At 37.0% G+C, this 18,099-nt stretch overlaps 1 protein-coding gene across 1 annotated transcript in view; it reads right to left on the minus strand.

The window, feature by feature from the left end:
- Positions 1 to 18,099, minus strand: part of LOC118781819 (protein kinase C-binding protein NELL1-like) — a 172,543-nt gene that overhangs the window by 47,742 nt on the left and 106,702 nt on the right. The window contains exons 13-14 of the mRNA XM_036534911.1: positions 10,300 to 10,425; positions 141 to 260 (exon numbers count right to left, since the gene is read on the minus strand). Of these exons, the coding sequence (XP_036390804.1) occupies positions 141 to 260; positions 10,300 to 10,425 (246 nt within the window). The remainder of the gene's footprint in view (positions 1 to 140; positions 261 to 10,299; positions 10,426 to 18,099) is intronic.

Genomic DNA, 18,099 nt, shown 5'->3' on the forward strand with positions numbered 1-18,099 from the left:
TGTGAGCGTGAGAAGTTTAGACTAAAATCAATTCTCATCATCACCATGTCAGCTAGTAATAAATAAAATGGAGCCTTCTGGGGAGTGGTGATGGCCCAGGCAGAAAGTCCACTCCAGTCCGACTTGAATAGAAGCCTTACCTCTACAGGTGGTGCCATTGCCCACATAGCCTGGTTTGCAGATGCACAGATGACCCTGGATGGTGTTGGTGCAGATAGCATTGTCATCGCAGAAATGCCCACTGGCACACTCATCATGTTCTAGAAAGAGTAAGAGGAGAAGCAGGTGAGTATGTTTTACAGGAAAATAGATATGACAGATGGATAGGTATAGGAGGTTCATATGTCCGAATCATTCTTATTTCAAGATTTTGAGGTGTTAGCCCATACAATGAGATTTGCTCCATTTTTATGTGTAAAATACTTTCTTCATTTTATGTGTTCACTGTTGTTTTCTGTGTTAAATACAAATAAATAAAATTACAAGAGACAATGTGATTTGACATTAGGAGAGAAAATTTTTTTATTGGTCAACAAAAAGTTCCACACATTTTGACTCAAATGGCCTGCTATACACTCACACAGCTGTATCTAACTCTCTCCAGCAGGAAAGTGGCGTATGAAATGAGTGAAGGAACCGTGGAGGGTGGGAAAGATATGGTGTATTTCAGACGCAAATTTACAAGTAACTATAAAATTAAACCAAAACCCAATAGCTGCAATCTCTCTTCTTGTGCAAAATACCTTGCTATGAATTCAAGCACTTTCAATATCCCATGTCCATTTTCAAAACCTTTAAGGCTTTATTATTTTTTTCTAAACTTCACAAACTTTAAAGGATTTTCCAGGCCTGTGGGAGCTCTGCTTTTGGTGGAATTCAGGGATCAGGAACACATCAGCACAACAGACAGCACCTCAGTCAAAAATTCATCATCCAGATTAAATGAAAGGAAAAAGGGAATCACTGTTTAAATCAGAAACTGGCTGCAGATTGTAAGAGGCAAAGTCACAAGTCAATTAAATGAAGTGCACAGAGGAAGAAAAAAGGGGTGTTTCAAAGAATGTTATATTCAGTTTTAAATTAATGACAAACATGTCTATAGCCAGCCACAGCCCTCATTTTGAGTACAAGGACAGTTCCCAAACATATCTATGTGACCAATCAAGTATTTTTTCAGAAATATTTGTGATCCCATCCTCTCAATTCAAAGGCAATATCATATTCAAATGTCATATCACAAACATTGCAGACCATCAATAAAGCAGTATACGCACCTGAAATTTAGATATGAAAGTCATGACAATTAAATGCATAAAACTAGCTTTTCTTTCATATCCCAAAAACATCAAAACATAGATTGTACTTCAAAGGAACAGTACATTCCTAACACTGACCCTTTTCAGATTGGTCTTCAGATATATAGACAGCTACTCAACTAAGATTTATGTCATTTGACTAAATTCTAGATTCTTAAATATTAAGCCTACAAGCAGATCAGGATCACATTATGTTAAGCCTTGTTTGCTATCACTTGTAATAAAACTGGAAAAAAAAAGATCCTGACATCTTCTGCTCAACTAATTATTGTAAGTAATTATTGAGAGTGACTAATTAGAGTGTGAATTACTTAGAGACTGAAAAAATAGCATGCTCCAAGAAAAGTTGGAAAAAATTGCCATTTGGCTGAAAAAAATGTGCAAACGGTGGTACTTTTTGCTTTTTACTGCTCTACTTCATAAGCTAACACAACCCAAATCCAAACCCTAGGAATTCAAATTCGACAATGGATTCTAATCCAAGAACAGTTTAGTTGAGGCATAATTTATGTGATGGTGGTCAGAAGCTTTTCAAGAGGACTACCAAAATCTCTCATGAAGGAAACAGCAACTGTAAAGTACTGTAACTTGGTCAACATTTATTTCAAGGATGTTGAGATTAATATGGGAACTCTCTTCTTAGCAAATCAGCTTGCCTTTTACAAAGGCCTAAAACTAGCAATAGTACAGAGATGAAAGTGAGAAGGGGTGGCACACAGTTTCACACACATTTTACCTTGATTGCCTGTGATCAAATAAAAGTCTACCCATGATAATGGCAAAGCCTTAGGTTTAGTGTCCTACTTGTGCCCAGGTTGTGCTGCTTTTGTCAGTCTTCTTAGTCTCCCTCTTCTCAAGTGTCTTCTTGATGTTTCTGACTGTCAACTTTATGTGACCAGTGATCATGTTCAGCTTGTTTCTCTTTCATCTGTATCTCAGCTGTCTGTCTCTTGTCTCTGTCTTCTGTGTTTATCCTATGTGATTTATCTTACAGTTGCACTGTAACTCTATTATAGTCTATAGTTTCATGTCCTTTTCTATCTGTTTTTTCTTTGGTCAATTTAGCTTAGCAAATCCTTAGCACAGTTGGGGATGTTGTGCCATCAGACACATTCAGACTGCTTCCTGCTCACATGCATCAACTAGTTTTTACTAAATATAATTTGCCCGGTTTGAGTGATAACAGTAATATACCACTAATTTATAAGTACAATCCATGGCCCTTTAAAGAACTTGTTTTTCAATGCATATCAATACGCTAACAGCAATAATAGAAAAACATATTTGAACTTCCAGTAATTTCTGCCTTACACAGAACCAACCATTTCTTTTGAACTGAAATCTCAATAGATGGACTCTGATGGAAAATAAATACTACCTGAAATAAAACTGTCATGTTATATGTCTGCACAGATTTATTTCTTAAACGTGTTTAGAGATTTAGGAGAAAAGCAGCGAAATTACAGTAAATGTCTTCAGTTGTAGTTAAATGGATGATCATGTCTTCATTTTATTTTCTTTTGAAATTAAATTCAGCATGGCTTCAGTATGTGCTACTCATCTAGAGCAAAGAAAAGAAATGAATGCTGCACATGCTTATTGATATTAGAAATGTGTTCCAAGTATTTCAAATTCCCAAAAAGAGGTTATTCAGAGTTACATAATGGTAATGACATGTTAAAAAATGCCACATTTTTACTATCCACAGTACTGGCAAGGAGAACCATAATTATACAGTTAATGAGGATATCAGCAAGTGTATAAAAAAATGTCACATTTGGCATTAACTGTTCAGTACAGTTGTGGTTGAATTAATACATTCATTCAGTCCTACAAGGAATTAACCTAAGAAATCAGCATGCCCAAGTTTGGCACAAGGCTAACAAGTAGACAAGGCACCATAAGTATGCATGTAGCAATGCTGATTTGCTGCATTTCCATTTCACATTTTAATTTCATCATGGTTTTCCAGCTAAATACAAATTCAAAATTCTAGAAGATAGTAACAAATGGGAGGCTGAATGTATTAATTTCTTGTTGCATTTCAAGAGTAACTTCCATTTTGAAACATTAGTCTTGGACTTTATTACATCTGAGCTCAAAATTCAATATTTATATAACTGGAACTCAATATATGCATTTTTTCTTCATACACACGTCAGACTAAAATCGTCCAACCACTCCAATCAATCCAGACATGACATCTGGAACTGATAATCCAAAGATTTTTAAGCAAAGTGAGTGAACTGGCCTGTCCTGTAGTAACATTTATAAGGGCATCATGAGCTCAATCTCAAATACCAGTATGGTCAGAGGTAAAAGGCAGTGATTCATTTAGAATTTGCCATTTAAAGGAGTACTCCCAGCAAAAATATACTTTTGATATGTTATATACTAACAGTACATGTCTAGAACCAGACCCTCTTCTCCATTCAGTACAAGCTAGTACCAGCTTTAACTTTGAGTGAGTAGAGAAATACCAAACTCAGCAGATGAAAGTAATTTTTTCCCCACAGACAGCTTTCTGATCACTGAAAAGATGAACAAAATCCTGCAGAAAATCTCTTGTATATCAAGATGCAGTTTATGCAAGGTGACAACTTCATTGTTTAGAAAAAAAATGTGATTCATTCCACTTTGGCATCAACCTGTTCTGGACTTCTGCAAATTGTGGAATGTCCTAAAGTGCTCTATTCCTCCAGAGTGCTCTAATGGCACAATATTTCTTGAATCTGAAATTCTACAACGTTTGGTTAGGGGTGGTTTTTACTTTTTCAGCTACTGTAAAAGCTTTAAAACATACTATTTTCTGATTGAATGGCAATGACAAACTTCAGGTATTACAGTTATATTTACTTATATCCATCTATGCAAAATTAGGAAATAGCCCACCTTTCATTGTTCCTGAACAGAATGATATTCAAACAGAATATTTACATAATTTATCCTGTACATTACAGTACACTCTACTTTTAAGAATCCCATCCTTCAGGAATTCCACTCTCCCACCTTTCAATTTTTTTTCTCAAAAACTGAGAAACGCCCCAAGCTAAGTTCTTCAAACATGGACCTAAACAGTATTGAAATGATGAGTATTTTTATACAGCCTTTTTTTTTAATGAAACTTAAGTTACACACCTCATATTAACTATTTAGATCTGAATTTATTTGTTTGCATTTTAATTATTCTAATTTGTCATGCAAATTACTGGTGCTGTAGGTGGAACAATGCTGTTGAGCAGTCAATGTCCTTAAGTAAATTAAAACATAAAATAAAAAATTTGACTTATGTTAATTATTTTTTTGAGTGCCTGCATGATAATTGGAACTGTGGTTTCTGGCTGATTGACATGTTCTCATGATGTCACCTCTTTAGTTCCTCATAGAATTTTGGAGAATGCAGGCTGTGGAATACACACTTTTTCAACAAACCTTTTTACTGGTCTTACACCTATGTTAAAGCTTAAGAAAATAGTGTTTTTCATTTGTAGAAACCCACCTTTCTTATCCAATGAGGCAGGTAAATACTGACATAACAGCTAAAACAAAAAGTTCTCAAATGTTGGAGAAAGAAATTCTCTTTAAATGAATGATAATTTATTATTGATCACTTCTGGAGGAAAATATAAAGTATTCAAGAACATATCAAAGAAATACTGAATTTCTTGCACACATTGTTTTTCACTTCAGTATTTCTTTAGTCCAGATTCACCTGCTTTCCTCTGTGCAGGACTTTACCCTGAGTAGGGGTAGCCGTGAAAGCCATGTCCCCAACTGCAGCAGCAGTTGCCTTATGATGTAGAGTTGGCTCTTGCCCCTGTGAGGACGGCTTGTCTGCTCTTAAAATGGAGTAGGCTGAAGATTAGAGTTGGCAGCCTTATGAAAAAGCCATCTCTTCTCCAGTAAAAACAAAAGCTTGCTCAGGTTCAGCAATTCTGCTCTGCAGAGGTGGATTCCATGCTGTTAAAAGTTGACCGTGTTTTATCAACTTTCGCCTTCATTTCATCACGTGCTTCACAGCATAGCTTCCCTATGCTTAAATAACTTGCATGTGTGGAGTGTTTATGAAGCGGATTTTGTATATTGGTGAATCTTGAGGTGAGATGCATCTCAGTCTTATTTATTGCATATTGCTGAAGTGCTGCTTCATCTATGTCCATCATGAATACATAAAATTTAATTAACCAATAAAAGTATGTGTGAGAACTAAAGACTTGTTTTTAGAATGAATAAAGGGTCAGCAACTGGTTGGACAGTTAATTACCTGTCAAGTTCAAACTCATCCAAAATATTTTTTAAATAATGGGCTTGAACTATAATTCCATATACTGGTATCTTGCTTTTTAATTGAAGTAAATTAACATAACATTAATCACATTGCATGAAGCAAGACTAGTGTGTGGACATGTCTCTGGCACACATGGCATAGTGAAGAACAAAACACAAAATATGACTAAAAGATAGTTCCATAAGTGGCTTTGGAGTTATCTGAGAGGACGTTCTTAAATAAATGTATGACTTCCTCCATTCAAAATTCAAGGAAAGAAACCATACTGATATCAAGCTGTGAAGTGAAAAAATAATCTATCTCAGTATGAAACACGCAGTGGCATCACATGTAAATTACATTTTACACATTCAGAGCATATCTACACAGCATGTGTAATGCATCAATATGCATTACACAAGAATGACATAACAATGACATGAAATGTGTTATTTGTGTGAAACACAATATAACACACTAATGAAGTAGACAGTTATAAAAACAGGTAAGAATATTTTATGTAACAATGTTGACAGCTTGACACAACACATGCATTTAGTGCTTTCAGGTATACATTGTACCACCTGTGACAGGGCATCAATCTGGCCCATGCTGTATCTTACAAATGCCCTTTTAAGAGACTAATAACTTTTGGGTATCACTGAGAGAGGGAAAAAAACGTTTTAGTTACATATTACATATTTTACATACATACATATTTAGTTACATACATGAGTATTGAAATAGAAATGGCTGGGAGAAGAGAATTTGGCATGAATAGGAGAGGCTGCCACTTGAAATATGAATGTAACAGTAGAAAGCACAATCAGAGCACTTTGCTGGATATAGCAATTTCCAATTCTGAATAACAGTCATCCACAAACTCAAAATACAGTTCATAAATATAACAATTTGGACTTGAACAAACCAATATGAAAGGTTGAAAGCATGATAGGTTCTGAGGGGTTTATCTTAAACAGCTGTTTTTCAAATGAATTATTCTTATAACAGTATAATTAATAGTGATATTTATATTAACATTATACCTTTTTTGTGCACAACACTTAATGAAGTTGTACATATCAGGCCTGTGAACAGCCCCCACCGAACACAACACTGAAATGCAGAATGCTAAAATAAAAATGCACTATGAATAGCTTATTTAATTTTGTATCACCCTCATTTTACTAATTAGTGCTTTACAAAGATGTACTTTTTAAGCACATGTTTTTAAGCACAAAGTTTTACATGTTTTTTAAGCACAAAGTTTGGCTAAACTTTAAGTTAAAGCCAACCAAGCCCAAACTAAAGGGCAATGGAAAATGAAAAGAATGTCGTGATTGTGGATTATTAATCCTGCCCCACAGGGACAGTGTTGCCAGACTTCAATAAAGGACTTGCATAGGGATTACCTTCCTATTCTGTCTCAGTAGAACTAAACCCATTAGTGTAGAGTGCACACATCCCATAACAGTAATCCAAAGAGTTCAGAAACACCAGAATGTACCAATTTTCCATGGACACCCACTTTCACTCGATTGCCAGCTCTTGACTAATTAAAGATGGCTTTACCTCATGCGTCACAGAGACAAAGCTAATTCTTCTTTCTTACAAACACAACATACACTTAATATGCACTATTTTATTGGTGGAAACACCAAAAGTGTTTTGTTGGTTCCAATAACAATTCTTCCCTTAATTCTACAAAGTGGATTTTTTGTTACTACTTGCATCAATTTTGAATGTCTTGTAAAGAAGGCCTCCTTTAAGACTGATTAATGAGTGGCACAATGTCAGCAGTGCAGTGTTTCCATATACTGTACATGAGCTGGAAAAGGGACACTGTGGATGCATTTCTACAGGTGTGAAAGATTTAAAGGGACAATTAATCTCAAAACAATTATAATTTCATGCCTTTATTTGGCAACCAAATAAACTGCTTTAAATCATCTCAGTAGAAAGATCTAATTGGTTTCCTGATTTCCTTGCAAAGCACCAGGTAACTGAATTTCCTTTTGAGGGAGTGAGAAGTTAGTGGATACTCATCTTCTGACTCATAAGTCAGTATTTTGAACCACCTCAACATAAGCCCTGAAACCATTATCTGATGGATGTCTCAGATCAATTATTCAATTTATATTTTTATGTAAAAGTTTTTTGTATTCTATCAGTTAAAATTGTCAATGATACCTTCAACATTGGTCTTCCACTATCCTGAAGCCACAGTGGGTTAGATTGAGCCTCCTCTCTATCTGAATGCAAAACAATTTCTTGGGTTTGCATGAAACTTTGATTATCATACCACAAAATAATTTGAAATTGTGGTTTTAGTATTAAATATTAGTTAATTCCATGTAGATTAAATATTCATGACTCTGTACTTTTCTGAGCAAATGTCCAAGTGCTTGTGAGAGAAAAAGCAAAAAAAAAAAAAAAAAAGCAGGGCTGTCTAATATTAGGGCTTTTCATCTACAGTGCATCACAAATGGAAGAAGTTGAAAATGCACTTCAACCCATGTATTACTAAAATGTTTCCTTGGTCGACATCCTGGTGATGAATTTCATTCTTGAGCAACCTGCCGCAGTGAACATCAAATATTCATCAAATTGAACTCAGCATGGAAAAAGACACCCATCTCGAACCAGCTGGCTCCTGTATAATTGCACAGTTTACGGAGGATTCAGCTGGAGGCTCAATTAAGAAAGCATATTCATAAACAATACATTTTTGGCTGGTTTGAGAGATCATAATATGTCCTATTCATTTACAGGTACAGTAATTATCAAGGTGTTTTGATGTTGCCATTTTCATATTGTATGGTTTTCCAATTTTTTCAGCAAATCCTAATTATAACAATAATATATTAGAAGTGGAGATATAATAAAGCTTTGATTAATTCAAAGCATTTCCTAATTTATGGCAGTGTTTCAAAATGCCCGGAGAAATGCATAATCAGCAAATTGATAAGAGTTTCTTGTGCCCACAGTGAATTGCCAACTAGTGCGGTTGTGTATGTGGATTCACTTAAGGACACAACATGTTTTGAATCAGATTCAAACTTCAAATACAACATCCACAGCCATGTTCAGGTGTTAAGACATGTGAATAAAGACTGAAAGACATCACATAAGACTCTAGAGTGGCTCAGGCAGCAAAATGTTTTTTTCAAAGCACAGACTGACCCAGAGGGCCCAGGTTAGAAACCCGCTGTGTCATTTGCCGACAATGACCTGGAGCCCACATCTGTGAAACAAACTGACTTTGTTCCACTGGAGCTAGGGGTGGGTAGGTCCCCTCATCTCACCACTCTCATCACCCTGCACCTAGACTGAGTGACTATGAGTAACTCAAATAGCATAAGGGACATATGCTTATCATCTGACAGCATTTGTCTCCTGGTGCACTGTGGGACTGTGGTTGCAGTATGGAAAAAAGACACAGTGTGTATTTGTATCACATGCATTTGCTACTCCCCACAATTGGTGACTGTGCTGACAGACAATGATGACAGTTGGGTGTGGAAAAAATGAAGGGATCTATTTAAAGCACCCATTTTGTAAAATAAGAAACATTCCCTGTTTCTTTTCCTTTTTGACTACTACTGCAGAGCTGAACTGACACTTTGACAACTATTTGTGTAGCCAGACAGGAACATTTTGGCCATGGAGTAAAAACCTATCCTGATGTAACTTAGCATCAGTTGTTGTATAATATTATAACAGGATTTTCATTGACAAAGATATCTTCGCTTCACTATTGACAGAAAAAAAGAACAAATGAACCATGCACCATGAATCAGAACCACAAATATGTCTAATAATACTTGATGAACTATCTTCAAAAGTTTCATTCAGGCATTTAGGAGTAAACAGAGGAACTCTGTGATAAATGAAACACAAACCTAAAGTAAACAAGATGGTAGAGATCACCAGAAAGCGACAAACAGACATGTTTCATATTTCATTTTGGATCACAGAGAAATGGTAAACACTGTCCTCAGTGTCATACAGCCTTGGTGTTAATGCAAATCCTCAACAGAAAATTAATTAGGAACAATGCTTATAAACAATATGACAAAGAAGAAGCTGCACAGCTTTTGAAATAGATTTTCTTTGATTTTTTTCTGAACACAGTAATTACAGCAATAGCTTGATCCTCCTTCACATCTTCCATGTATTTTGGATCCTGCTGCTACAAAACACCACTACATCATGTAATGCAGTCCTGGATAGGGAACAAAACATTTGGAAGTACCCATGCAGAATCCTGAAAACATAAATTCAACCTTTATAAACCTGACTAGAGTGCTCTGGTTTGATTGCTTGCACAGAGGTGTTTCTCACTAAACTCCCCACAGAGAGTCCGAAATATGCTTAGCATGCCAAAATATGCCCCCATATGCCTGTGATAAAGCCGCAAGGGTTGGCTGGTAGCTGAGGCTAGATTGGTTTTGGTGCTACTGAGTTGTAAAAGTTGCTTTGTTTTGACTACAGAAGCATGTTTGTGTTTTTGCTTTTGTTTTTCTTCTATAATCCTGGAGCAAGAGAATAACAGATTCCCAAGCAAACAAAAATAACATATGGCTGCATCAATACTTTGGATGCTTGTGCTCTAGTCCAGTCAAAGCCTACCTGAAACCGTGCCCACCCTGATTTTTAACAAATATAGATGAACGCACTGCTGGTGTAGAGGATGTAATGTGTGTGTTACCATACCTGTGCAGGAGTAGTCATCCACTCTGATGAATCCTGGCAGGCAGTCACAGCGATAGCCACCAGGGAGGTTCACACACACACTGTTGTCATGGCAGTAGTGCATCTGGGTTGCACACTCATCGATGTCTAAGGAAACGAGAGCATAAAAGTGATAACAAAAACCACTCACTTCTTTTCAAAGTAGTTTTCACTGCAAAAAGCAAGTTTTCATACAGAAAGACAGAATTTTTCAACACCTGTTCTTTGCTTACACATTCCCTGCTGTTTCTGCAAATATACTGAAAAATTTATTTGCATTCTGGCAACCCAGTAGCCACACTCTCCATTTAGACTTAATTACCTTTCATTGAAAAATGAATTTATAATATCTGTTAGTCCTCCTTTTCAAATGGGGACAAGAAGGGCAATAATGTTTACTGGGCAAATGAAAAGATGAGGCTTCTAACCCGAAAACCTCTTTCAGCTTGTTACCATTTAACTAACCCGAAAACTTCTTTCAGCTTTTTACCATTTACTTTTTTTTTTTTTTTACATTAATGCTACTACTCTTAAATGCTATTAACTAATTCAGCTAAAATTTAATACCAAAAATAAACAAGGAACTACACAGAATAATCATTACTGAGTACTTGAAATAAGGGCTATATAAAAAAAAAAAGTTTTGACAGTAAACATAGCTAAAGCCATGAACCACTTGATTTTATGACAGACATAGAACTTCAATGCCCATCAAGCCATCAGTGTCATTGACATTATATATAGCCTTTGACAAAGAATGTATGCTTTGCTATAAAATATCAAACAAGGGAGGGGTTTTTGTCAGATTAAAGTAGTTTTTGTACAGTCTGCAGCAGTGATTAACCTGTGGGAGCTCTGGTCTGTGAAAGGCCAATTTTAGCTCTGATAAGACTCTAAACTTGGTTCTTTTCTTTTGAATCTGTTTCTACTGATGAAGGTCAAGAGTAATGCTTCTTTAAAGATGGATTTCTTTCAGTACAGCTCTATTGCACCATGAAGACTGGAGCCCATGCCACTGAAGTAAACAGAGCCAAACTCAGATCTGATCTCACTTCTGCAGAAAAACACCCAAGTTTGGTCCTTCCGAAGCACAGTATCCCCAGTAGGAAAGAGTGGCAGTATGGCATGCTGCCTGACTGTATGACACAGGATACAATCCTCATCAGATCACCTTTCAGCACTAATGGTCCTTTGGGCCATAACACCTGTCGTTTTGAGCAATCATGTCCAAAATGTAGAATATCAAAGGAAGGGGGTGTATTGTAGATAAGTTCCTCATGCTTCTTTCAGATAATGTGGAGGATTAAAATTATATTATAGAAATTATAATTATAAAATTAGAATTACATTTCCTAGTTCTTATATTCAGTGTTACCATATGGTAGCTTGAAAGTCACCCTTAAGCCTAGAATACACATACATGCAGACACATTCTTCACAGCTGTAATTTCTTCTGTTCAGAATAAAAAAAATCATTGCCTTCTGTTTGCTCTCATTTGTGGTAAAACACCAGTTCATTAAGAATACTGAAAAAATGCATACTTCAGGTAGACAAAAAACCTAGGAAACCAACCTCACAGGAGCAACAGTGCTAACTAACAAGAGGTAAAGGCTTATATTTACTCAAGACACCAGTGTCATCTCCTGGACATACAGAATAACATTACACAGGCCTACAGGTTTTCCCAATTTTAAAACCCACAGGAAATCCATGGCATTTTGCCCCTGGGTCACAAGATGAATAGCCCTCCTTCACATTGTGTGGTGTATCAGGTCCTACAAAGCAATAATAATTGGTCTTTCAAGTGCCTTACGAGCTGTGGGAGGATATCAAGCAGTCCTGACATTTTCACTGATCCCTTTTCAGTGTTGAGTTTCAAGACTAGTGAGGGATTGCCAACAACCAATGAATTTGTTGCAATTTCTGTTCGGTTCATTCATACTATACTTGCCCATAAATTAAAAAACTTATATGTATTAGCTTTTTCAGCATATTATACCAGCATTTTTATTATAAATTAAGGAAAGCAGTCTCTGATCAAACAATAAACAGCTTCCAAAATTCATTTTTATTGTGACTGGCCCTCAGTCTACTGTGCATGTGAGTCAACAGGGCACTGGTACTCTTGAATTCTCCTTGTTCAATCAGATTTGACTCTCATATTTCACCTTTTTATAAACAAATACATCAACTTGTCATACAAAATAAGTCCTGTGAATACTGTAATGTGTGTACTCATGCTGATGGGATGGGCAAAAGGCATAGATATCTCCTGAAATATTTCAGCAAAACTGAATAGATCAGCTAATGTTTTAAATGTTGTTTTCTTGAATACACTGCAGACTGCATCTGAGAGTAAAATTTATATATAAAGAAAAGGAAAATAAAACTGTCTAAGTCACACTCAGGTAAAATGAAATTCCATTTCCAGTCTTCTCCATTCCCTGGTCCTTCCTAAAACTAATCTCCTGCCTAGACCGATCTCTGCACATTTTCTTAGCAGTGAGAACACAGGGCCAGGCGGGTGTTTGGGATGGAGTTGGGGGCTGTCATTTCACAGTAGGGTAATTAATTTCTCTGGCTCATATAAAACTACAGGCTTATTTATTTACCAGCAGATGTAGGTCATGACTGTTGAAAACTGTGTAGTTAAAAGGAGGCTGTCTACTCATAAGATTTTGGGTAAGATTGCATGGGCAGTTCACTATGAGTATTAATGGAAATATGCTGACTGAATTGTCATGTCCTTCATAAACAAATGCACAAACCAGCAACAGTTCTTTATTTTGATAAATAATATATTTTTTACAACAGTTTGTGCTGGACAGGATACTATTTGCTGTGTGGTGCTTGTGCAATTTTGATCATTCAAACTTGAGAATTTTCAAGGGGGAAAAATGGTTTGGTAATTTGTCTTGCGGGTCATGTTTCAATTCAGCCTCCACAAGCTGAAAATTCTATGTTGAGGTTGAAGGACCAGACTGGAAAACTCATTAACATCCACTCTTGTGATAACAGAAGTCCATGTGAGCCAGTTTGCACCTGTGGTAGCTCACTGCCAGGGAGCAAGATTTGATGCAGAAGCAAGGAAAGGCCTATGTGACGAGATTTCCTGTCCAAAAACAGAGGAGCCTGGCTCAGTATTATGGGGGTGCTTATGGGTGCACTGCACCCCAGTCAGATCTCAGTGCACCCCCAGCTGTCTCTATATACACTATATGGACAAAAGTATTTGGCCACACCTGTTTTTCAGGGTTTGGGCTAAGCCCCTTATCTCCAGTGAAGGGCAATCTTAATGCTTCAGCATACCAAGACATTTTGGACAATTGTATGCTTCCAAGTTTGTGGCAACAGTTTGGGGAAGGCCCTTTTCTATTCCAACATGACTGTGCCCCAGTGCACAAAGCAAGGACTATAAAGACATGGTTTGATGAGTTCGGTGTGGAAGAACTTGACTGGCCCGCACAGAGCCCTGACCTCAACCCCATCAAGCACCTTTGGGATGAACTGGAGCGGAGATTGCGAGCCAGGCCTTCTCGTCCAACATCAGTGCCTGACCTCATAAATGCTCTACAGAATGAATGGGCACAAATTCCCAAAGAAACACTCCACAATCTTGTGGAAAGCCTTCCAAGAAGAGTGGAAGCTGTTATAGTTGCAAAAGGGGGACCAACTCCATATTAAAGTATATGTATTTGAATACAATGTCATTACAATGTAATGGTCAGGCATCCGGATACTTTTGTCCGTATAGTATATCTCGATGTCTACATAGTATTTGTTACGGTTTTTTAAGATATGACTATTTGTGCCCGCCCCGTGGATTGCAATTGCACCCCTCTACTTTCTCCTGGGGCCGGGCCTGAGAGGAGTTCAGGTGACAACATGCTTTTGCCAGCACAACTCAAACAGAACATTCTCTGAAGCAAATATCTCCTAACTGTTACAGCTCCATTTTCCTACCTGCCCATTTCATCCCTCAATGCCCCAATAATCAAAATTCTTGTGCACATTAATTGGCTGCCATTTGCCTGCTTATAAATAGGCTCTGCCTGGTAGAGATATTCTCAGCACTGATTGTAATGGCATAGTCTGTCTAGAAAAAGGCACTTAAAATGAAGACTCTTACATTTTGGCAAAGCAGAACCCAACCATTGGGTGTGTCTCGCAGGTGTGGTGCATCACCAAGTTGTTTTTCACTAGACTATGTAAGGGTGAGTCTGTATTAACAAATCTTTCCCTGTGCATTTTCCCAAGTTCCATTGTTTTCCAATCTCCACATATGAATTTACCTCTAGATGTGTGACAATTACGATAAGGATGTTCATTATATCAAAATGTCCAAAATGCCCATTTTTATTCATACTCTTCAGGAAATATGTTTATATCCAACATGAACAAATACTACAAAAATACTGTTTCCAGGGCTTAAAGCAAGAAAATTTTCTGAGCCTGAAATAGGACACGCGTAAATTTAGCATTACCATCAATAAAAGTGCTTCCTTTTTTCTTAAATGCTATTAAAAATGAAAAATGCAACTTCAATAAAATATGGTCGAGTAGCAAGATGCTGTGTTACAACTTTGTTCAAGTCATCATCATAGAATCAGACCAATACATTGAAAATTCTGTCCATGTTGCAGTTTGTGGACTCGTCAACGTTCAGTGAAAGCATTGGTTTTGACAGCTTGTGTGCTAAACATTGCCTAATGTGACAGGCAATGCCGTGAGTGGATAGGTAGCTGTTTGTATAGGGGTCTGTATCATGCCGAGACAATACTTTTGCTGCTTGTCCCATACAGGTCCCGGTCTCGTTTAATTTGTGATGTTTGTCCATCATTACCGTTTTCATCTAACCAAGTGTCTTAACACTTAACACTAAGTGTCTTAACACATCAGTGGCAATAGTTCAAGACATTCACTGTCCATCATCTTCAGTTACATCAGTAAAATTTCAGGTGGGGCTATAAAAATATTTGCATGAACCCTGTACCTGCCCGCTTCCACAGCAGTGTCTATTATCAAGATGTTGAAGGATAGGAATGGTTACCTTGCATACAAGAAAATTTTTACTTCTGCCCACTCTGAGTAAATTCAGACCCAAGACCAACATATTAGAGATCTTTTTTTTTTTAGGTAAATTAGACATCCTCATGAATCAACATCTCAAAACCTACAAACTGACGTAGATTTTACGAATCTATTGTCCATGGCAAAGATGGGGAAGACAGAGGAAGAAACCAATTTTTATGTCTGGAAAACATATGATATTCCTCCTCTTAGTGTTTTTCATGGTAAAAAACTGAAATAATTCTATTTTTCTCTGGAATTATACATTATGTATGTGTGCATGTGTATAGAAGAAAAGGGACAAAGGAAAAAGGGAAAAAAGCAACAGTTCAATTATAACACATTGTCAGCGGACATTACAGACCTACTTTCACATTAGTTGTAATGCAGGGCCTGTGAGGTTACTGCTATATCTTTTATTAAAAATCCCTCCCTACACTCTGATTAATGCTGTTTCACAGGCTCATCTGCTCCTATAAGAAAAACATGTTCACTTCTGTCTTCCTCAGTTATATTACACACATTACACTTACACCTGGTTGTTTCCTTGTGGAAATGTGAAGTTTGAAGTTTCGATGCTGAGTCCAACAGTATGCAACAATGGAAGGCTTCAGTGCTGAGTGATTATTAAACCAGTACATTGCAATGATTTTTAAACTATACAAGTAACATGGTGGTGTGCTAGCTGGCAGGTGATATAAGAGGCAGAGGACATCACTAAGTCCAGCTCCTTATCTCTTACTGTTGAATGCACTCACTACCACAACTACTTTTTGACTTATTGGCTATCAAAAGAGAACGACAAAAGAAACATGCATTTAATTTTTGTTGTCCATCCTCTAAATTCTTCAATATGTTTCACTTGTCCGAAAGGTTTATCTTGAATAATACACTTGTCCAATTTCAAGCTCATAAGAATAGATAAACAGTTCCATTTTGTTTTCCACGGTAAGAGTACTCATTCTTGAATACAGAACTGAGGTTCACATTCAGCACTACAGCTGAAGTTATTTGCGAGAATAAATCAATATTGATGTAAATCAGTATTTGCACTTTCACTGACAAACACAGCTGCCAAACATTCCAGCATCAGAAAATAAATGATGATCCCAAACTGTGTATGCAGCATGGAGTATAGAGTAGGGTCCAAAATGAACTTTTTGGTCCACCAGCCTGGATGGCTGGTGACTGAAAAAAACTTTCACTCAAGGGACATTTTAACTGAATTCTGCAAGGCACACACATCTGTATGATAGTGACATACCTAAAGTGTCCATGGCACTGTGTGCATTTCCTGTTTGGGAGTTTTTTTATACAATGGTCTTGTTATGATTGTCAGGATGAATGGGTCCATTTTCAATGCAGCCTTGCTGGCTAGCTACAGGTTCAACCCTAGTGAATGTTACTGCAACTGAATTGACATGTTGAATGGTCCTTTCAAACACGACAGCATTAAAATGTAATGTATTTTATCAAAATGAATATAATTTGCATGTACTTGCTACCTGGTGACTGTAGTTACTTTCAGATAAAGTCAGGTGGCTGTACTCATGGAGGAGTAATTCCTCTTTTTGAAGATTAAAAAAAGAGTAAATGTTACAATGCTTGCAGGACATGGCATAGTTTGCACAGCATAACAAAACAAATGACAAGTAAGTAGGAAACTGTTGTGGAACCACTATACAATTTACTAGCTATGGAAGCTACACAAAATATTGCCGCCACTTTTGGAGACTACAGAAACGTCATTACTCTTATGTACCCTGCCACTAGCCTGGAAAAGTTAGCTGCTTTGTCCAACATAACCAAGACTGCAGTGCGGATTCTATTTATTCGGAGAGCAATCATATTGCAGCTTTATCAAACTGGGAGATGTAAATAATGCTAGGGTTTTCTTTGTGCCTCTCTCTCAAGCTCTGTGAGGGTTGTGTCTCTACCGCCTTTGCCATTGTCGGTGACAGGATATTGTAATATTTGGCTTTCCAGACTAACACTGTGTACTGTCTGGAGCTAGCTACTGTTAAAACCACAGAGAATGTTATTTCCAAATAGATGTTTGAACTGTCATGCCTTTCAAATAGCCACATTATTCGCTGTACAAATACAACTTGGTACAAATTAAATTGAGATGGTTTCATTAAAAAAAAAAACATGAAATACCAGAGACAACTTGGGTAACACTGGGTTGAAGTGCTTAGGAACAGAGTCTGTTTGGTGTGTCTGGATCACACTATTATAACTTTAACATTGTTCTGATATTGAAACTTTAAATCAATGGCACTGTCTTTTTTTGTAATGGCTTATTCAAATGTATGGTGTGTTTTTTGGTATGACTCTGTATTGGGGTCTAGAAAAGAATGAAACCTTTAATAATGCGGGAAGATCACAATTCGTATGAAAGCCAATATATCAGACACATAATAACCAGAAATGCTCTCCCTTCTGCACAATTACCCATAATAAGGATCCATTCAATAGCCTTACAGAAAAACCCACAGCCCTCCAAAATAGTGTATGTCAAGTGAGTCTGGTACGGAAACACAACACACCAGCCTGGGCTGTCATAAATTTATTGTTGCTGGTAACTTTGGTGTGGAAGATTCATCCGGGAAAAGTTAAAATACCTGTGCATGCCTTGTGCAGTGCACATTACCCTGCCTAGATGTTCCTCTGCATCTCATTCTGCTTAAAACTAGTGCAATCAAATTTTA

This window comes from Megalops cyprinoides, chromosome 8 (genome assembly GCF_013368585.1).
Source record: "Megalops cyprinoides isolate fMegCyp1 chromosome 8, fMegCyp1.pri, whole genome shotgun sequence".
NCBI classification, from domain to species: domain Eukaryota; kingdom Metazoa; phylum Chordata; class Actinopteri; order Elopiformes; family Megalopidae; genus Megalops; species Megalops cyprinoides.